Source organism: Halictus rubicundus, chromosome 11 (assembly GCF_050948215.1).
Source record: "Halictus rubicundus isolate RS-2024b chromosome 11, iyHalRubi1_principal, whole genome shotgun sequence".
NCBI classification, from domain to species: domain Eukaryota; kingdom Metazoa; phylum Arthropoda; class Insecta; order Hymenoptera; family Halictidae; genus Halictus; species Halictus rubicundus.
The window spans coordinates 16142138-16164192 of NC_135159.1; the positions used below are offsets into that span (position 1 = coordinate 16142138).

The following is a 22055-nucleotide window of genomic DNA, read 5'->3' on the forward strand; positions in this document are numbered from 1 at the left end:
GTAAAGTCGAATAAAGTTGTTTTGTTGTATACACGAGTGAATCACTTTTGATAAAAGTCTCCCAGCGGTTCTGTGCAGAAAAGGCTGCATCTTGGTTCCGCATTTATCCGCGGGACCCTTAAACCTACACACTCGAAACTAGTGTCGCCATCCGTGGCAAAATGTCCCACTTGGCTGTCGGCGTATCGTTTGTCTATCAGGTTGTAAGTTTTGCTTGATTCTTGCCGGCATTTCCAATGCATCTTACGACGTATCGGCAAGAATCATTTGTTCGCAGTATCGTCCTCCCGTGAAATATCTATGTATTTTATCGAGTTGTCGGGTATCTTTATCCGTCGATATGTATGTATAGGGAGATGTTTATGCGAAGGAATATTTTGATAAAATTGAAAAGTCGATACCAGAATATATTTCGTTTTACAGCAGTTGTTCCAGCGGCATCTGCCAGTCATTCTCATTGTAGCATTACATTCACTCGCAAAACATTCATGCTAAACGGTTTCGATTTCGAGCGTGCGGTACGCAACGCATTCGCTTCGATCGTCCGATCATTCGTATAAAGACAAACTCTCGATCAATTAGATCCACGCTTTGGTTCGGATTCAGATTCGAATTCGTTTCCGTCTCGAGGGATAATCCACAGCGACTCGCGTAATGGTAAATGTATACAACATACGTACGTACACGATGGATGCGCAATATACATTCTCGCTGCAGACATGCTGCTTTCCGTCGATATCCGTCGAGCAGGTCGCCGTTCGGTCCTTAAACGCTACATAATATATGTTTCGTCCGTCGACTTAAATATAATTTGCTTGTACAAACTTGTTAAAAAAGAAAAACAAAAGAAAGAAAAAAAAAAGAAACGAATGACAAGTATGGTTGACGAACCGAGGGATCGATCGCCGAACGCGTTTCTATTGCGATCGCATACCGAATCAGTTTGCTCGCTCGTCGATCTCGCGTCGGTAAATTACATACTTAAATATCCTAGAGAGCGGAGACTGCAGAGATTGCGGAAACTGCGGAAACTGCGGAGACTGCAGAGACTGTGCGGAGACTACGGAGACTGCGGGGAAATGATATCAAATGAAAATCGACGAGGAAAAGTTCGATTTCTTACTGCAGACTCACCGAACAGACTCGGAGAATCGATTCGAAGTAGCGTATCGCTGAAAATATTATTTCATATTGTATCTTGGTTGGCACGTCGATCGGTTTCGTCAGCCGAGTGATTCGTGTTCGCGCGCAACGGTAGAAGAGGAAGACGAAGAAAAAGAAAGACAAGCAAGCGTCCGGCTGGTTTCCAGCCACTCGAAATGATTACACTAACATATCTCGATCGATCGTCCAGTTCGGTTCTCGATTTTCTCGACAATCGAGATTCGATGGGTGTCCGGGTGTCCGAAACAGTTTGCAGAAAGGTGGGATCTCATTGTCAGCCTCCGTTCTCGCTTTCGGCTCTACGATAAACCGTCCGTGCGCGTTCGAACGACATTGTCCCGAACGAAACTGTGCCAGCGCTAGGAACAAGAAAAAGAAGCCTGGAAAGCAAAGTTTGCTCGTCCCGAAGAGGATCGTTAAGGATAACGAGGATCGGTCAGGTACTTGGACGAGCGATGAAGGTTGTGATACGATCTGCATCTCCAGTGATCCCTGCGATCCCTGTGATCGGCCGGCCCGTAAGCGGGACAGGATTCGACGAAAGGAACCGTTCGCGCCGCTCGGCGATCCTGATCGGCTCGAAGGTCTCGAAGGGCGCCAGCATCGGCGTAGTCGGGTGGTGGCGGCGGCGGCGACGACGACGACGTTGGATGCGCAGCCGTTTGGAATTGCGACACACCGTAGAGGACTCCTATGGATCTCCTCCAGACGTCGTGACGCCTCTGACTCTCCTGTTCGAGATGGGTCTCTCGTCTCCTGCTCTGCGAGGATCCGCTCTCGGTCGAGTTGCTGTCCTCGCTGGTCCCCAGACCAGGGTCTCTCTCTTCTAAGCCGACCAGACTGCTGGTCACCGGGCTGCCCCGAAGACTCTTGACAGCCCCCCCGGAGTGGTAGTACGAGAGACACGGGTGAGGGATCACATAGGGTTGGCCCTCGGCCAATCGAAGCTTGGAGCCTAGGTTTCCCAGGTTTCTCAGGTTTCCCAGGTTTCCCAGGTTCACCAGGTTTCCTAGGTTCTCCAAGTTGCTGCAGTGCAGTTTCGCACGGGTCTTGTCCGCGTTCGAGTTCGCGTTCGTGTTCGCGTTCGTATCCGCGTTCGTATCCGCGTTCGCGCCCACGTGGTGGTGGTGGTGGTGGTGGTGGTCGTCGTCGTCGTCCGTCTCGCAAGAGGTGGGGCCGAAAAGCGACAAAAGGACGGGTAGGAGAAACAAGCCGTGCATGGCTCCGATGAAAATCACGAGAAACACCATCTTGAAGAACACCATAAAGATATAGGTGCCGGCCAAGACGAGCGCGATCAGGCCAAGGATCGTGGAGGTGGCGCCCTGAACTATCGGCAGGCCCAGGCTGTACAGGCTCTCTCTGACCCTGTCGTCGGGCGTTTTCTGCTTGGAGCTCATGTAAGCGTAACAGATGTGAGCGGTAAAGTCGACGCTGAACCCTATGCACATGATCAGATTGATCATGGAGATGCTGTCCAGGTTGACGTCCCAGAGGGACATGTAACCGGCCACCCCCAGCTCGATCGAGATGATGCAGAAAGCGACCCAGAGGCAGCACAGGACGTTCGGTATGAAGATGAAGCTGATCAGCATCATGATCAGCGCGCCGAACACCATGCACTGGATGCTGGTGGGTTTGACCAGCTCGAATTGATCGAAAAAGACGAAATACGGGTGAAACACGCTGGCGTTCAACGGCGATTCGCGGCAGATGCGTCTAAGCTCCTTCACCATGTCCTTCTCTTGGTTGGTCCCGCTAACGTTCACCGCCTGTATCATGAACCTGCTCGCCACGATTCGCTCGTCGGTCTCGTCGAACTTGACGTCGAGGGAAAAGCTGCTCTTCGGGAACAGCCAACTTTCTTTCAACGTCTGCATGAAGCTGCTCGCGTTCCCGACGTCGATCTCGCTGTTCTTCGTGTAACTGAGAAAGCTCCGCAACCAGCTTTCCGTGTAGATCGGCGCGCTGCTGATGTACTTGCTCGCTTCCAGAGACCTCGTCAAGTTCTCCATCTGCTGCTGAACGATCGGATCGCTGTAGTCGTACTCGCCGCTCACCACAACCTGGAACAGGAAAACGCGGGAACACGAGGCGTTGGTGTTTGTTCGTTTGCTAATTTTTGAAGCGTCGAGTTTCGAGTTTCGAGTTTCGAGTATCGAGCGAGCGCGTACCTGTATTCTGTACGGGAACTCTCTGAAGTAGTAGTCCTGTCGGTCGTAGAACACGATCGAGTAAGAGTCGTTTTTCGAGAGCTTTCGTCGATCCAAGCCTTCCTGAAGAGTGGTCAATCCGTAGAGGGCACCGGCTAGGTAGCAGGCGAATATCAGAATGACCACGACCTTGACGGGTCGACAGTTGAGCGCGGCAGCCAGATAGTCGCGAAACCAGCTCATGCAACCGTGTTCCGGGTTATCCACCGGGTTGTACGGGTCATCCCGGTCAATACCTCCAGAGCACAGCGCTTTGTACAGCCAGGAACGATTCGCTGCACATTCAGAATTGGCTCGATTTATCGTTTGCGGTTTACGGTTTACGGGTTTACGGGTTTACGGGTTTACGGTTCATCGTTGCTCGAGCTCGAGATGCCGAGAATGACGACAAACTTGGACAACGCCGACACACCGTGTCCACCGGTGTCGCGCCGGAGAAAGTCCAGCGAACCGGTTACGCAACGGTCAATGATCTAACGAATTAACGACTCTGAAACGTAACACGCGACGCGTGAGCGCGTGAGCCCGCGAGCGCGCTTTCGTGACGTAACACGTTCCGTCGAGTCGGCGATGGTAGACTTTCCTCGAGATCAAGATCGAGATCGAAATCGAAATCGAAATTCAGCGCGGCAAGTGCTGCGTTCCGATGACAGTGAAAGTCGAGGGGATTCCGAATCTTTTCTCCGTTGGCCCTTAACATCGAAAACCGTTCGCGTAGTCGAAGCCGAAGCCGAAGCCGAAGCCGAAGCCGTAGCCGTCGTCCCCGAAGAGAATAACGTTCGAGACTCGACAGCCGAAAAGTCGACCGAAAAGTTTCCTTGTTACGTTTATTCTCGTAGGCGCGTTAACGTTAACATAGAAAGTAAAGTATCCGGTCGAGGAAAATAAATGAAAGTTCAAATAAAAACACATCGAATGATACGTTCTCGGCTTGTGAAAGTATTCCGGGTAACGTCTTCTTTCCCCGCGAGTGTTGAACGTTCGCCTTTCATTCTCAACGATACGAAGCGCGTTCGCGCGTGTCTGTGCGCGCACGCGAACGCGCGCGAACATTCGAGTTACGTTGGATGTAGTAACCACCGGTCGAAACGAGTCGCGTGGCTCGCTTTTACCATGAAAATTCTTCGACAACGATTGCGTAACAACGACGGGCGAACGCGTATAATCGGCACCGAGTTCCGCTTCGACGTTTCTTCTTCGTGCTTTCATGCTTTCGTGCATTCGTGCGGCCAATTGCGGGATGAATCCCGCGGGGCTACGCTCGATCGGTAACGGTGACGGTGACGGTGACGGTGACGGTGACGGTGACGGTGACGGCGAAGGTGACGATAATGATAACGATAACGATACCGATACCATATGTACATACTTGCAACGTCTCTCCCCTCGCAAAGAAGATACGCTAATTAATTATTTGCGACTCGCTTCTCTAAAGTGTTCCGCTCTACTTGCTCCGGTTCCCTTTCCATTGCTTTCTTTCGTCTCGACTGCGAACCGAACGCTTCTCTCTGCAAACGGTCCGACGAATAAAATACGGGAGAAAAACTTACAAGACTTGGAGAGAGGCTGCACCTTGCAGCATACCAGGCTGTGGAGGTTCCTCTGCTCGCAGTAGCCGCTGATAGCCACGCATCCGGTGAAGAAGGTCAAATGGAAAACGAACGTGAAGACCACAGCGAATCCTGAAACAGGCAGAACACGCTGCTTGGTCGGGGTTCTAGTTTCGATTCGCGGACTCTGGAAACTTTCGATTTCGAGACTCACCGGAGTAGATGCAAAAGATCTGCACCGAAGGGAAAGGCGATAATATCCCGATGAAGAACGATATCATGTCGGTCAGAGACGTGATCGTTATCGATACAGCTGCCTCGCTGAGAGTCGCGGCCATTCTTTCGGGTACCGGTTTCGTTATACTGGTTCGTCTCCAAGCCGCCAACATCACGAACGTGTCGTCGATTCCGATTCCTGTAGACACCGTAAGCCAGCTTTCGATTACACGTGCATTTTCTTGATCCCCGCACAGGGATTTCGGGTCGTAGCCTAGCCTAGCCTAGCCTAGCCTGGCGGTTGATTTCCCCGTAAACAGAAATGTACCGGTGTACATCGGGTTGCCGTCAACTCTCTGCCTTTTACAAAAACGGACCAAGTTTCTGCGCGTCGTTGTTCGCGGCTAAGCGAATCTATGCTCGCGAGTGTCCGCGACAGGATATACAGGGACAATTTGGTAAGATAATTAAACGAGGTACGCGCGTTCGCACGCAATGAATCAGAATGGTTGGTCGTCTGGTGATTCACCCGGTCGCGACCGTTTACATTTTGACGACGATTTATAGCGGCTAATAAACGTCGGGCGTCGTTTATTCAATTTCGAGCAAGGCCTCGAATTTCGTCGAATCGGGAGCGATCGGGAACGATCGGGTCGCAAAACGCAAAACGCAAAACGTTCCATTTCAAAGGAATCTACGTTCCAACAGCGTCGAGTATCGTACGTGCGAAACACGTGCGCGCTACAGATTTTCTGACTAATCGTTCGATTATCGACCGTAATCTTGGATCGCGATGTAACCCGCTGCTCGCTGACGAAACGATTTTTGCAACCTTATCCATTATCCAGGCCTCCGTTCGACTTGATCGCAGCCGAGAGTTACACGCGGAACCATCAACAACCGGACGGTGATTTACGTGAAAAGCGGAAGTCTCCGTGCTTTTCTCTTTGGTCACGGTTGCTTGAACACGCCGTCGACCAAAGTCGCTTCGTTATCGATAATGATTGCGCGGCCGGCTACATCCGATCGTACCGTTGCGAAATCCCTCCTCGATTATTTTGCCTCGGTTCGTTTTCGATTGACATTCGCGTCGTTGAAACTTTTGCTCGTCGATGCCTCGTTGGACGTTCGGACAATCGGTTCGTCTAGTCTAGACTATAGACTATAGACTATAGACTATAGACTATAGACGTATGTTACTCACGGTTTTTCCTTCGCACTCACCGATCATGAGGAAAGGCGCAGCCAAGTTCAGGCCGATGAAATCCACTCCTAGGTAGATGCAGAGGCCGAATGCGGCTACCGTGGCCATCGCAGCCGACACGTTTCCCAAAAGTCCCAACCATGGTTTGCTGCGTACCCAATCGGTCATCATGCAGGTCACCACGGAAAACAGGGCCATCAGTACAAACGTGCTGAAGAAATAAGGCACGATCGTTTTCGTGTTCTCCTCGAGTTCCAGTTCCAGGGTTCTGGAGGCGAATCTCGCGGTAGCGATGTGCTGGAACACGCCGCTCTCCTCCACATTTTTCACGGCGTCGAGGAACGCTTCTTCCCAAGCTGCTCCGCTGTAAGCGGAACAAGAACCAACCAAATTCTTTTAACGGTTATTCGTAATGAATGTCTATGCCAAAGTTGACAGTTCAAGTTCTGTGCCCGTACCGACAGAGAATTCTTCGGAGATTGTACACAGTGGACGGTAGATTCGGTGCATCAACTTACATGGCATCTTGACGAGCGTTGTCAGCCGTTAGGAAGTACGCCAGTTGCAACGACGGCACAGACTCTATCACTCGATCCTCGTTTATCACGCTACCGCCAAAGTAAACGGGTAACAGGTGGATGTCCCAGGTGACCGGATTCAGCATCACCGGGAACGTCAGGTTCAGCTCCCTCTTCTCCACGTCTCTGGAAAATGCTACCGTCTACTTACGAGGGAATACCAATATGTACCTATCCTCGAGATTACGGCATCGAACGAGACCGAACCCGCCGAACTCGAGAACTCGATTTCGAAGAAATTCTCGTCGAGAAATCTCACCGGCTCGATACGATATACTTACTCCATGATATGGCGAAGATTCAGAATGTCGTTGGTGAAACATTCGTCCAGCCATCTGGCGCAGATCTGCTCGTAGGTGAACTCTTCGCCCTCGTAGGTCGCCCGAGCGCTTCTGACGATGTTGTCCAGTTGCATCAGTTCGTCGAACACCGCTGTCCTCAGCAGATTGTTCGTTCCGTCCTTCGAGGTGATGATCACGTGTCCGAAACGACCTGCAAAAGTGGCGTGCGAGGCTCGATCACCCATAAACGATCGAGAAAACCATCGAGATACGAATCCTCGACTCCTCGGTGAAATTACACAAAAGCCGGCAAACTGCTCGAAACTATCGAAACGAGGAAGCGAGGCCATGTGCTTACTTTCTCCTCGAAGTTGAAGTTCGAAGAGAGTCGCGCGTCGCTTACGTAAACATTCATCTCGGCCCGAGGTAATTCCGATCGCGATAACGAGTGGGTCGGGTAAGGTCGGTAAGATCGAATCGGGTTACAAGCAAGCTCGAACAAGGCTGTTCAAGGAAGTTTGCATCGAGCATCGTTCGATTCAAACTATGTAGCAAGAACGCGGGAAGAGCGTACATAGCGCGCGCGCGATCGTCGACGAAATTGTACTCGACACGATTACCCAGAGACCGCGCGAGGCCACCGGAGGGGCGGCCACCTAGCAATTCGAGCAAGCTGCTCGAAAGTCCGACGCGAATCCTCCAGAGCTTGTCGTTCGTCGTTCCGAAAGACCCACCTGGCCTGGTGATGCGACCCAGGTTGAATCGATGACTGTAATTGACCTTGAAGTACTGCTCGACGATCGCTCGTTCCATTTTGCTCGGCCCGTTCGTCGGTGAAAACAGATACTCTGGATCGATCTCGTAGTGGATCCTCTGGTAGCCGGTGAAGCAAATGAAAGCTACGAGGACCGGGATCACCACGAAGTAGCCGGGATGCTGACCCACCACGAAGCCCAACTTGTGGAACGTTCGGTTCAGGAACTCGTCCACGCAGGTAAAATTCTTCCACATCTGCGAAAAAGTCAAAGTCAAAGGTGAACTACTGCTTCCAAGGGCTAGGAAACGGATCGCAGTTGCAAACGCAGTTCCAACAAATCCGAACCGGATCGCCTCGAAGCCTCGAAGTCGCGTGATCGTCGAATCGAATAATCCCCGTCGTTTGTTGCGGCATTTTCTTTTTCTAGCAGCGTTTTTTTCTGCCGGCGCTTTTTCTAGCAGCATTTGTAGCGGTGTCGCAATCACGAATTAAAAGGCTGTAACCGACGTTACGTTTAAAGCGATTACTTTTGCGTCGACGAGCCTGCCTGGTAGTATACTCTCCCTCCCCCCCCCTCCCTCTCTCTCTCTCTCTCTCTCTCATCCTTTCCCATTCTTATTTTTACGATCTAGGAAATTACAGGTGCGAGACAAAGAGATTGAAAAGCTAGCCTAGCCTCGCCTCGACTGGGACCAAGAGAAAAACGGTTAGGACGTAGAAAGCCAGACCGACCCTCTTGTGCCGCGCGTACGCTTGGTCAATATACGTATTTCTTCGAAGCAGAGATACCGCGGATTGTACTACAAACGCGTATGCATGTATAGGTACGACCCTCTTACTTGTACGACGTGAGAGACCAACGGTCCTGAGTCGGTGATACGAGAGAGAGAGAGAGAGAGAGAGAGAGAGAGAGAGAGAGAGAGAGAGAGAGAGAGAGAGAGAGGTTCTACGGATATTCTGAGAAATTCATAAGATCACGCGACAGCGACAGGCCAAATGAAAGACGGAAGGAACGGAGACAGTATTGTGTCCGCGGCGAATGACACAAACTCCCGACGACTTACGCGCGTTGCTCGTCAAACGGCACGCTCGCAATTAGTTTAATCACGTAGACATCCGTCCATCCTCGCTGTTCTCAAATAACCGGAGCACGGTGGATCGTTTGCGTCTGCGGCGGCGGGAATCGCGTGTACCCGTCATCGTCGTGCCATCGTCTTTCTTCCGAAAGAATCGATCCGGTTAAATCCCAGCCTGAGCACCGGTGAAACGAAAGTTGGGGGTTTCGCACTGGCGAGTAGCCGTAGCCGTAGTCGTAACCGTAACCGATCGAGTCGATCGAACGGGAGTTGGGGACGAAACAATTTGAACGAGCGTCATCGAAGACGCGCGCAAAAGAAAACAGAGCGGTCGGACTTGACCCGAATCAGGACGTAACAATGGGCATGCGTCGAGCATAGCGGCGCGGCGCGACACCGCGACAAGATCATCGCCGATTGTTAATTCGGAACGAGATTACGAGATTGCGAGATTACGAGATTGCGAGATTGCGTGATTGCGAGAGACTCGAACCTACTTCCGCAGAGAATATTCGTCATCGCCTAGGCACTGTTTACGAAATTATCCTTCTTCCACGAGGCGGAGAGAACCCGCACGGTCCGAGACTCGAAGAGAATCTGAGCGGTCGCTTCGGAAGCGTTCCAACATGGACAAGGATCGGCTCGAACCAGAGATACGAGGGATCGAATGACCACCCGCCGAAGGAGCAGCTGCCACCGAAGAATTAAACTACATACGTCCTGTCTCCATTCATCCTTTCCCGACAAAGGAACAACCTCTCTCTCGAGATCGTAACGCCCGCATCCAGGATACTCGAACGTTCCGGAAGGGATCTGTGTTGGGCTTTAGTATTTCAGGTTTTTAGTCTTTAGCAAGATCGAATCCAAGACCACCCGACGAGCACTCTGTGTACGGTGTAAGCGCAATCGCAGGCGTCTATTTTAGACGATAACGTCTGATCTCTTTACATTCCGAAATTCCGGATTTGCCGGAAACTCCGAAAGCCCGAGAACACAGAAGACGATTGGGTCTGGACGAGGATTCGATCGCGAACGACTTTCTAAAACCGCTTGCACTCGATTCCGTGATGGTTCTCCGCACGCGTTCTGCGTACCGCGTTCCGTGTACCGCGCGCCTCGTACGATACACTACCGGTTGGTTCAGAGGCCAACTCGTCGCAGACGTCACCGAGATCTTTCTCCATCCCGGAGAAAGTAACCAGCCATTGGGTAACAGAAGCGCTCGCCAGCTCGCGCGCCTTGTTCGATCTCGACGATTGGATAACGACCACGTAACAGGATCGACGGAGCCTCTTGTTCGCCTTTTGTTCGCTCTTTTGTTCGTCTTTTGTTCGCGGTCGTGCGAAATCGTAACAAGCTCGAGTAATCGTTCCAACGTATCCAGCTTAGGCAATTAAACCTAGGAACTACGCAATACCGTAAACTTGCGTCGTATCAGCAAGAATCTCACCGGTTATGCGATTCGGGCAAAATCGATATTGTTTGGTGTTTATCCTGCTCCACCGTTATTCGAAATATCCTCGAGAAAGAAACCTTGAAAGCGGGACTTTGCATAGACCTATCCATGAACCAAATAATGATCGAAACGGGCCGAGAAACGATGACAAGACAGGCTCGGCGATTCCGGTCACGCGGCCGACCGTGAACGTCGCTGAGAATATCAACTGGTTAATTTCACTCGACGCGGTCCTTGTCCCCGAAATCCGTCGCGTCGCGTCGCGTCGCGTCGCGTCGTGTCGGCCGCCAAGCACAAATCGATGCCTCTCTTTCTTCCTCGATTACCGAAATGTTCAAGGAGCGAGGCTTGCATCGGAGCTTGCAGAGCTTTGCTGTTCTCGTGTCGCGTGTCACGGCGGACGAGAAGAATCGCGACCTTCCGATCTCGCATCTCGAGTCCTGGGCCAAAATTATATGCGTTTCTCGAGAAGGAGGAGGACGATGATGACGACGACGTCGACGACGCGATGCTACGTACGAATTTCTCCTCTCGTGAGAACAAAGACGAACAATTACCTACATGTGTGCCTCTTTGGATCGCCACCAAAGAGGCACGCGACCGCCAACAACGAAAGTACCGCTTATAAATAATAAAATGGGAAATTCCCGGCGCACGGTCACGGCACGGCATGCTTTCACACCGACACGCTCGCGATCGCTTACGCGATTCGAGCGTAAAGTAAAATCATACGTTCGTCCTCGTGCCACCTATCCGCTGGAAAATATTGCTGGTCGGATTACAAACGAAGGAACGAAGGATGTTTCGTTTCGTTTCGTTTCGTTTCGTATCGGTCCGATTCGAACCGATCCAATTCGACTCGTTTGTGTCGTCGGATCAGCGGTACGAATAAAACCTACATAAATGAGGAAAACTTTGAAATGTCGGCGAGGTGGAGCGAGACGAGGCAGGCGAGAATTGCGTATTCGAGAGGAATAAAAAGTCGAGAAAAAATCTGATGGAAGGTTGTTTGTCGCGTTCCAAGATTTGTACAGTTTAGCATTTTTCCAGCGATCGGGATACCAAGGAAAACGGCGCCGCGCGCGGTGCGTTCCATTACGAAACCACCGACCGTCCAACGTTATCGTTTCCGAACCCTGTTCAAACGCAGCCCGTCTCGATCGAGAGAGGAACCACGCCACGTGAACGGGGCGATTTGTCCTCTCGAGGCTCTCGGCCGAACATACATAGTATCGTTCCACCTGTTTCGAGACACGATTTCGCGCCGCGGTCGGCCAATTCCGTTCCATAGAATAATCGGGTGGGTTTGCAAGCACACTCGGCAACATCCCGTTCTCGTCCAGCAATCGTGAAAATTTGAAAATTCGACAATCGACCGCGAAAGTCTCGACACGATTTCAGGTTGTGTCAGCGCGGAGCGCGCTTCTATCGACCTTACAAGTGAAACGAAAGTAAGCGCGGCCCCGCCAAGCCAAGCCAAGCCACGCTCGGTCGTTGCCTAATCGTTTCCACGCACTCGGAACGCAATTTTGTCGACGGACGAGTGACGAAAGAGCATCGATACGCGGCTGCACGTGTCTCTTTCAAAATCGAAGAAAAGGGGAAATTGGTATCCGGTGTGCGTGCGCCTCGAACGTTGCTCGAACCGCGCTACAACGTTGCTGGAACGTCGTTGCTAGAACGACGTCGCTGCTCGAACGAAATCGTTACGTTTACGAGTGTCGTAAATACCACCCATAGTTTTTCATTTCAAATGGAAATGAAAAACGTTTCACGTTGCGCGGGTTGGTTGAGGAAATTATCACGGTTAGGAGCGACAGTTACGGCAGTCTCGAGATTCGAAACCAAAGCACCGTAAAAAGTAAAAATCACGATTCCCCGTCGATTTCCTTATCGGCTTCTCGCAAAATTCATTCCGCGAACGACGTTTCTCCGCGAGGCTCCGACAAAAACGGAGCCGAGTCCGAGCTGAATCGACAGACCGGCGAACCGTTTACCATTTACCATTTACCATTTACCATTTACATAAGCTTCCCTCGTTTTCCCGGGGCGAGCGGAGCCGCAAGAAATCGTATCCTTTCTTCTTGAGCGTAATTGCACGCTTCGAAACGTTTTCGATTCTCGATGCGTTATAGTTTGCATTTCGAGGAAGCGGCGCAACTTTCCCGCTCGCGTCGCGTCGCGTCGCGTCGCGTCTGCTTTGCCCCAATGGCCACGGAACGATCGTCGGTAAGCTGTAAACGACCGTCGTTTTGTCGGTTGTTTCCGCGATCTTAAAACACACCTTGCAAATCACGCGTTGATCCACAGTTTCGGTTTCCAGTCTCTTTTTTTCTTCGATCGTTGTTGCGCTCGCGTCTCGCTCGACGCTCGTTGTTTTCAGAAAACAACTGTCACGCGACAGCCTCGTTCCGATTTTTCCACCGTGTACCCGACCCGTTGGATGTTGCAAGAATCCTTGCCAGAACCGGGCAAGGATAGATCCAAGGGAAAAAAGGGCACGCAAATGCATCATTTCTGTCGGATCTGTTCGATCGGTTACGCGCGTTGTCTATCTTGCTTGGTGTGCAATGCAAGCTGTCTGTCCTCGAGGTCGCGCGAAACAACGACGCGTCGCGTTCTTCTCCATCGGCGATCCATGGACGGTGGTACGGTCGTTATCGTAGCAACGGTCGACGATAAACGACAAGTCGTAATAATTAATGACGCGACCGCGACCGCAATAATCATCTTTTTCACATATCGTTTCCTCCGCAAAATCGCACTTTTCTCTTCGTTTCGAACCCAAGGAAAACGAACGAACGTTTAGTCGATCGAAGCATCTGTGGATTTGTTCGTGAAAAACCGTGGTCGCGTAACCGCGTCGGCGGCGTAACGATAATTGAATAATAGTTATGTCGACCGTTGTTGCGCAAGCTGCGAGTCAAAGTGAAAGCGCGTCAATAAATAAAAAGCAACATTTTCCAGAGATTTATGGAGGATCCGCATCGCGAACGATGCGATCGTTTCGCCGTAACGTTTCGATAGAGTTTAACGCGTTGCAAACGTTTCGAGCGAATCACGATTCGGTGAACTGATTTTCGTCGTAAGAGAATGTTCGTTGCACGTAATTTGTTCGTTCGTTCGTTAGAAATTCTGGTACGCGCGCTGTTACAGCACTCCAGAACACCGGCGAGAACCAATCTATTCGAATCGCGAACGCAGTCTCTTCTCTAGAGTTTCTCCGACGCGCGACGGTTTAGGCGACTGGAATCGGTAAATTTGCCCAAGAAAACGGATTCGTCGATTGCTGTTGGAACCAACACCTCTAGTGGATCTCGAACGTCTCGTCGACGACACGTCCGAATCGGAGAATCAAAGATCAAAGTCCAACTCTGGATGCGAATCGATTCCCGATCTTCCAAGACTCGTATTTTCTCCTTGATCAGTCCCGATCCATTTTATATCGCGAACAAGACCAGAAGACGGACGATGAGCGACGAACGACGAGAAAGGCGAGTTCACGGCGACATGACCGTTTCTCAGCAATGTCCCGTAGCCGTACCCGTACCCGTACCCGTACCCGTACCCGCTACGGTACCAAGTGGCGGCAAACGAAAATGACTCGACGACAGGGGTCCGACGCGACGCGGAACACGTCATTTTTCCGCTGCGATCGTAATCGCTTACGCGGATCATTGTTTCAGCTTCTCTTGACGTCACTGCGAATCGAGCAACGTGACCGGTTTAGCAATATGCCTCTTGGATCGTTTTCGGATCACCGGTCTTGACCGATATTATCAAAATTCGTCCATCGTCTTGCCTACCGGTAGCTAGCCGACAATAGCACGCGTATTTTTCGGGAATCTTCGAGGTGACCGGCGGTCATCGGGAAATCTGATTTTTAGACAATTACTGTTCGAATCGCCACCGGTGATCTAGGCTTACCTAGACACGCGCGATTAATCGATTGCACGGTGAAAATTGTTGATCCGCGCGGTGTCCCGTGCGTGTTTCATGCGCGTTTCATTCGCGTTTCATTCGCGTTTCCCGTCACGTTCCTCGGGCCACGAACGAACGTGCGAGGAACGCAAAACGCGCGATTGCGAGCAACCACTCGTCGAGACACGATACGTATCGAGGCGCGTAAGTCGAAATTATCCGTAGGTCGGCAGTTTGCGGATGTTTTTCACTTTGTAACGAAGCAACGATCAGTTTCCTCTTTCGCGCGAATCGTTATTCCTCGGCCAGTTTGTACGTCGCGGAGTTGTTCGCATTTCCAAGAACGATATTACGACGACTTTCCAATGATTTTGGTCGTTGGCTGGAATTAACGAGCGCCGGTGAAACTGATGCGACAATCAGCGTTAATAGTTTTTACGGTGTCTTTTTAAACCTACGATGGAATCGATGGTTCTATCGGCGTGCTTCGTTGCGAAAGCCGCTGGTCGATTTTACTTTGAATCAACGGCCATCGAATCTGTTGGATCGATCACGATTAATTACTCGTAATAGCTACTGGAGGCGATTGCTCTTTAATCTGTTGGCCCGAACAACGTGCACGCGCGCGCGCTCGCGCAAACTCGCGTCTAAGAGAAAAAGGGAAAGAAATAGGGAGAGAGGGAGCAGCGAGTTCGCGCGAGGGACACCTGTTCGCGAAAAGTACACGTTGTGCTCGACGCGTCGCGTCGCGTTGCGCGGCGGATGCGGTCATTTCGAACGAAACTATACTACGTAGGTATATGTATATGTACGTGTCGATCATCGGGAAGACCGATGCTAGAATCACCGCGGTTTCTCTGATCGGGAAACCATGCGAAGAGAAGCGAAGCGAACCGAGCCGTAGTCGGCGGCGATCGCGAGCGGAGGAAAAAAAAACGTTAAAAATAGAATGGAAGATATCCCCTTGAACGGTGGATCCGTCGATAACGAGTTATCCCCTCGTAATTCCCCTCTGCACCGAGGTCAACAGTTTGTTACGGGGACGGTCTTGTTCCGAGAGGGTACCAACATCGGCTCGTCTCTCGGTTCGATTCAGCTTGGCTCGGTGGTTGATTGACCGACCGACGACGCGCATTCAATGACATACACACGGTATACAATGTACAGCATACCTTCTCGACGACAACAAGAACAATCGAGAGCATTAAAAGTAATGACAACGAATAATACTGTCGGCGCATCAACGTCAACCGGTGTGCCGAGCCGAGCCGAGCCGAACCGGGCGAGCGCGCGCGCGCGCCCGCGCCCGCGTCTTCTTCGATTGTCCACACCCGACGAATTGGTCTGCCATCGTCACGCCAGCAATTACGGTCCTCGTTGAAACCGGTTGATAAAATACATAGAACACGCGCAAGTCTTTGGATAATCCGGAAGAAAGGATCGTGCCATTTTCGTAGAATTCGTCGAATTCTTTTTAGAGAAAGTGGCCCGTAACGCTTTTTAAAAATAGCTAAAATTCCTTCGACTTTCGTATATGAATGTCTCGACTGAACGCTTTCTGCTACGACGCGGTACGATCGTTTATTTGATGTTGACGAGACACACGGGCAGAGGTCCCGAAACACTGCGAAGAATCGTGCGTAGTCAACGACATCCCCAATTGACCAGAAACTTAAGAACGTCGAGTAGTCTCCACGCGCGAATATGTACGCTCCTTTCTCCTGAACGCGATCCGGATAAACGAATGTCGTTGAACTTGTGTGTTGTTACAACGTTACGAAAGTTTGAATAAACCAATCAATGTTTGTCCTTAAGCAAATATAAAGACGAGTTTCTTTGAAGTTTGTAGCATGGAAAAATTGAGTTGGTCCCCTAGCGATTCTCCTCCCTCTCTCTCTCTCTCTCTCTCTCTCTCTTTCTCTCTCGTGTGCGCGACAATAAAGAAACTTCCTGTAATTTTGTTAAATTGTCTACAGAACGAACACAGAGAAAACACACCGGTCGACTCGTTAAATCAAAAGCCGACGCTCGTTCGCGATAGAAAACTGCCGTACGAGACGGTCGAGGATTCGAGTCGAGCACGAGTTCCTAACTGCGAAACTAACTCGATAAGCGATCTACGAGAAATCGAAAGTGCAGAAATCAAAGAAATAAAACTGGAGAACGGGAGCAGGAACGCGGTCGCGATGGTTGCGCGGTTGGCTCGATCCTCGAACAATATCGATTTTGTTTTTCGAATTTTAATCGGAAAAACTAAGCGCTGCTCGGTAGCGAAATCTACCTTTGAAAATTCGAAATCGGAAAAGTCGTTTTAGCAAAGATGCTTGGGTGGTGTCGCGTGTCGTCCGAAAGATGGGAAATGTGAAAACTGGTCGATTCGATTCGGTTTCGAAATTTCCGAGGGACCAAACACCATTGGATAACCATCCGTGACGTTTCCGTGTTGTCTTATCGTACATGCATATATGTATGTATAATATATTCTATACGCGCCGCGGCAAACGTCTGGTATTACCCCTCGCAAACGTATGCCAAATAAATCACCGAGGAGTCGAAAACTCTTGACGGAAAAGCCAAACAGCTCTTCGACACCTGACGTTGCGAATCGATATGCAAAAAACTCGAACGTTTAAACATACATGGTGTCGTCCTAGTATGCACCAGTGAAACTTTAACCGGTCGACGCGACGCGACGAGACGCCGCAAGACGCCACGAGACGCGTGGAAGCTCGCAACGCGATAGATCTCGGTCTCCGGTAACCCAAAACAATCGAGTATCGAGTATCGAGTCTTGGTTTTCAGCGTTGATCGGTGCAACGTGTAACGAACCGGGTTACGAAGTTACGATTTACGACCCAACACTCGATACACGTGTACATATACACGCGCGCGCACGCACGCACGCACGCACGCACGCACGCACAAACACAATTCTCTCGCAATTTCCCACAGTATTCTTGCATACGTCTCAAAGGAGTAAACAACAAACAAACGATAAACGGTGAAATTTTGATCGAAATCGTCTAGAGAAACTGTAATCGCGTGTACGTTCGCGCGCACTCGCGTTTCTTTCGAGATCGAGGGATCACTTTCCCGAAAAACAAATATCGCGAAACGTTCCTTACATTTGGAACCACTCGTTTATTCGAGACGAGTAGCTCTAACCTTGTGTCGTCGAATCTTCTTGTTCAAACCGGCCGAGCAGCTGTCCACGCGAGTCGATCGCGCCGTACAAGGTTTCCTCGTTGTTCTCGGTAGCCCCGGTAGTCTCTGATGTTCATCCGCGCCTCGTCGATTCCAAACACCGGCGAGTCATCGTCGACGATCCAATCAGCCGACGAAAATATCGCGAACGGATCCACGAGTTTGAGTAGTAGCAGCGCGGTGAAATGCTCGATTCGAACTGAGCGCCGAGACTCGCGCCGCTAGCCGCGAGCTCTCATTCTCGTACTCGTACTCGTTCTCGTTCTCGGTCTCGGTTGCGAGCGGCGAGCTGCGAGCTGCCAGCTGCCAGCTGCGAGCTAGGACACGCGCCTCTCTCGCCACCACTCTCTCTGTCGTTCCTCTCGTCTTTACTTTCTTTCTCCCTCTCTTTTGACACACACACACACACTCTCTCTCTCCTCTTAACGCAGTTTCTTTGGTCCCGCCGGTCTTCCTCGGCCGAGAATTTCATTTTCTTATCTACCTTCTTTCGCAATTTGCCGACCGGATGCGGAGCTGGCCGACTTTTCGAAAAAAATATTTCAACCTTGCGCTCGATATCGGAATATCGGAATATCGGAATATCGGAATATAGTATCGGCACGATACTCGATAACATTTCTCGTCGGCAAAACTTCATCTAGGAAGGAGAGCAATCGATCCGGGAATTTCGCAGCGGACCCAACGACGTAACGCGCGCGCACCGTCTATCCCAATCCACGTCCACGCGGTAGACGGAAGCAATCAACGTTGCTGCGCGCTTATCTAGTTTGATACTTCCTTCCCAGCTTACGAACGATCGTACATACAACACAGCAACCGCGTAAGCTGACTTTCTACGCTTTCATGGACCGCATCAACTGCAACTGTTTGTCGTCGTTCGACGCGACTGCCGTCGAAATTCGAATTATGAAATTCGAAACTCGAAACTCGAAAAGAATCGTCTCCGCGTCGAATCAGCTTTAGGGCGGATATTTCGATCGGAGATTCGGCCGTAACCTCTGGTTTCCGGGGTGGGGGCAGAGCACATGATCCGAAAGGACCTCGAGAAGACCGGACCACGTGCGCCGGCCGATACGACGAGTTGCAATTTACGTAACGAACGTGCGCGTAACCCGTGGTGAAATTGCGAGCGCACACCTTACAACTTACAAGTCACAAATATAAGCGATGAACGACAGTCGACAATCTAGAATCGGTTGATTTTCGGGCTTCCGTTCGCGGAGGAAAAAATCGACTTTCGACGAGTTCCTTCGGGTGTCGATCGATCCGGCGAACGCGCGTCGTTACAATAGACTCTTGGAGGACGCGACGCGACTTCGAGTGGCGGATAATTGGCGCGACATAGGACAAAAGTAATTCTCTGCGAAACAAAGCGAGGAAACCATGCCCGAAAGAATAGCGGGCTTTGCGACCGCAATCACCAAGGTCACGAGTTTCGAATCGCGACGACGATCAAACTGCAATAAAGAACACAGACCATTCGCAACAATATTGCGGCTTTCCGCTCGACAAAGATCGCGTGAATTCGCGAATCGTTATTATTTCGCTTCCTTTTCCGTGAATCGTTGCACCGCATGCCGTTCGAATACGCGAGCACGCGTGTAGCATACATACGTATAATACAAATGCACGCTCGTTACACTTGCATAGCCGAGACGATCGATCTATTCGTATTGGATCTAGACGGATTCAAAATGCGTATAATAGCGGAAACGGACGCCCTTTTACGACATTAACGATGAAAAGATTCCGGATTCCGGGTGCCGAATTCCGAATTCCAAATTCCGGGAAACCAGCAGCAGGTGCTCGAGATAATATCGATCGGACGAATCGACGCGTTCTCCTAGTTTCCTACGCTAGGGTCTAACCGAGCAGGTAGCCGCACATGCGCTCGACGAACGGAGACCTCCCGGTCGGAATCCCGGTTGAAAACTCAACCGTTGATTTTCACGGTTCCGAAGAATGGATGTGGGGAGGAGTTGCGAACGAAAATATGCGACCCTTCGCGATTCACGATTCACGGTTCACGGTTCACGGTTCACGGTTCACGGCTGACGGCTCACGGTCCTTTGATCAATACGACGAACAATTTGGAATCTGCCTCTCGTCCCAACCACATCTCTCTCGGAGGAGACAATTTACTCTGATTTCCTCTCATTCTCCGGTCAAGTCTCGCCGATTCGGGTAAAAGTCGGTGTCCGCTGGTTAGAATTTACGATCCAGATCCCGGCCCCTGCATATCGTTCGTTTCGATTCCTGCCGGGTGGTGAATCGTGTTGGATCGCGTTCGATCGACAGGGATCTCGATCGATGAGATATCGCGGAGCGCTATCGAGACGAGGCGAGACAAAATAAAGTATTATGAAATCGATTAGAAATCCCCGAGCACGAATGCGTCGAACCCGCGGACTCGCGAGACGTCGAAACCGCAACTTTCTCTCCCTGCCGGCTACAATGATTTTCCTCGTGCATCGTGAATCGTGAATCGTGCATCGCGACTCGCGTTCGAGTCACGCTAATACCCGCGAATACTCGCGACTTTCTCGACGAACCCACGAGAAACTGAGAACGACGAAACTCGACGAGTACGGTGGGAAATGTTTCGTGCGCGCCGATCGACTACACGCACCGACGCGACGCATTCGTACACCGATTGGCCGGTGCATCGAGATCGGAAGATCGAGCAGACCGATAATCGCGACGAACCGTTTCGATCCTTGACCGACCGATTTACCAACGCTGCGCAAACAAACGTGACCGCGTAAGCGAGCAATGTCGCAAGTGGAACGCCGTTAAACGCCGATCCTCGATCGCGACAACGGTGGCAATGATCTTGCCAAGGCTGCAAGATCAACGACGATCACCGCCGAGACGGTGTCGTAGCGCGAGAAGATGTCTGCTCCGCGATCAAAGCGTGCCGAAATCAACAAACTAGTCAACTTTATCCCCGCGATCGACGACGCTTCTCGCGCTGCCGTGCTACGATTTCCGATCTCGTTGTCGTCAGGATTCTCGTGTCATTTCTATGCCGGCCAACTACCAAGCCCAGAGATGCCCGACCAAAAGAATACCTACCGAGCAAACTGTTTTCTTTTCTTTTTTTTTCTTTTTTTCCAGTCGAACCAGTTTTTCGATCATCCTAGACCTCGATCGATCTCCACGCTCTACGTATACGTACGTACTCTATACTCTATCCGCTTTTCCGTTCGGTAAGTTTTCCCTCTCACTTTCGAACGCGCGACGTATCCGATTCGTCTACCTCTTATCCGTGTTGTGTCGCACGTATATACATATGTATTTTCTCTGACGTAAGTGTTCGACGAGACTTGTACATACGGTAGCACGATTTCGAAGCGTTTCGTTTCGATGAAACAAATTCAAATAGCCGTGCGAGTCCATCGAATTCGCTTTGCGCGGAGAAGGGCCGATATCTCGGAGTACGTCCAGCCGATTCGGATCCGGAACCGCTTTTCCTCGAGTCTGTGTATCATAGGAACGGGAAGGTATCAGGAATGCTAAAACTATTTTGTTTTCTCCTCTCTCCCTCTCTCTCTCTCTCTCTCGCTCTCTCTTCTCCTGGCTCATTTTTCTTTTTCGCCGGCAACGTACGTACCAAGCGATCAAACGGATGTTGACGTCATCCGTTTGCTCCACCAGGAGGCCGGTACGCGTATGCACGTGCACACTCGCGCACACACGCGTACGGTCGTATTCGCCACGCGAGGGAGGAACGTACCGTAGCTGTAGAGCGCGTATCTAACCGTAAATATATTCCGTTTAAGGTTGATGGCTAGATTGTCCGTAGTTGACTACGGTTAGTCTCGACTACGGGCTCTCGTATCAGGCCAGTTAGCTCGAGTTACGCGTACCTCGAGCTCGTGGAACTGTAATCGGGCGCGTCTACGTCGTCTGCCGACTGATTGCCAATTCAACGCCCCCGCGAGGCTCTGCCAACCTCTCTCTAGCTGGATCTTCGACCCGAAGAAGCCGGCGACATTCGCCGCTACACTGACCGCTGCGCCGCCTCCACGATCGTGTCCGTCGTTTAACGTATATGTACATGTTTACGCTTCGTTCATGATCCCGGCTGTTTCAATGCCAAAGCGGTCTCCGCTCGGACGCGTCGAACCCTGAAAGCATCACGGATTTGCAACTTTGTAAGATACGCGATGCCTCGAGCTCGAGCATCGGTGAAATCGGAACGCCGCGACGCGCCGCGCTGCGGCGAGGAATGGCGTAGATGGTTAAGACAAGATTCACAGGCATGCCCGAAATCGGAAATAGATACGGCGGCGCCTGCGCTCCTTGGTCACCTACTTTTACCCCCGTTAACAGCAGAGCAGACAACTGCGTTTAACAAACGCATTCACCCGACCAATGCAATGTAAACACAGTGCTCCGGTGCTTCCGTGCACAGTGCACAGTCCGACGG

At 51.0% G+C, this 22055-nt stretch overlaps 2 protein-coding genes across 3 annotated transcripts in view; one reads left to right on the forward strand and one right to left on the reverse strand.

The window, feature by feature from the left end:
* Positions 1–364: 364 nt before the first annotated feature.
* On the reverse strand, positions 365–21758 carry Ptr (patched domain-containing protein). Of its 2 annotated transcripts, none has more exons than XM_076797195.1 (9): positions 21579–21758; positions 7941–8217; positions 7207–7417; positions 6866–7051; positions 6368–6711; positions 5142–5342; positions 4928–5059; positions 3339–3652; positions 365–3230 (listed from the first exon to the last, which is right to left on the reverse strand). In XM_076797195.1, exons 2-9 carry the CDS (start codon positions 8215–8217, stop codon positions 1581–1583), a joined length of 3315 nt encoding a protein of 1104 aa, XP_076653310.1. In that variant the 5' UTR covers positions 21579–21758; the 3' UTR covers positions 365–1580. The 2 variants fall into 2 exon arrangements, with proteins under 2 accessions (XP_076653310.1, XP_076653309.1); XM_076797194.1 differs by lacking the exon at positions 21579–21758 and adding an exon at positions 17582–17875.
* Rim2 (replication in mitochondria 2) overlaps positions 11307–22055 on the forward strand; it is a 45672-nt gene continuing 34923 nt past the window's right edge. The window contains exon 1 of the mRNA XM_076797203.1: positions 11307–11327. The gene's annotated coding sequence lies outside the window, so the exon portion shown is untranslated. The remainder of the gene's footprint in view (positions 11328–22055) is intronic.

Excerpts from the sequence above, each read along its gene's own strand:
- Ptr (XM_076797195.1), bottom strand. The coding sequence starts at position 8,217 with ATGTGGAAGAATTTTACCTGCGTGGACGAGTTCCTGAACCGAACGTTC. Across the intron at positions 7,418-7,940 it reads GGGTCGCATCACCAGGCCAG|GTCGTTTCGGACACGTGATC; the intron begins GTGGGTCTTTCG and ends CCACTTTTGCAG. Across the intron at positions 3,231-3,338 it reads AGTTCCCGTACAGAATACAG|GTTGTGGTGAGCGGCGAGTA; the intron begins GTACGCGCTCGC and ends TTCCTGTTCCAG.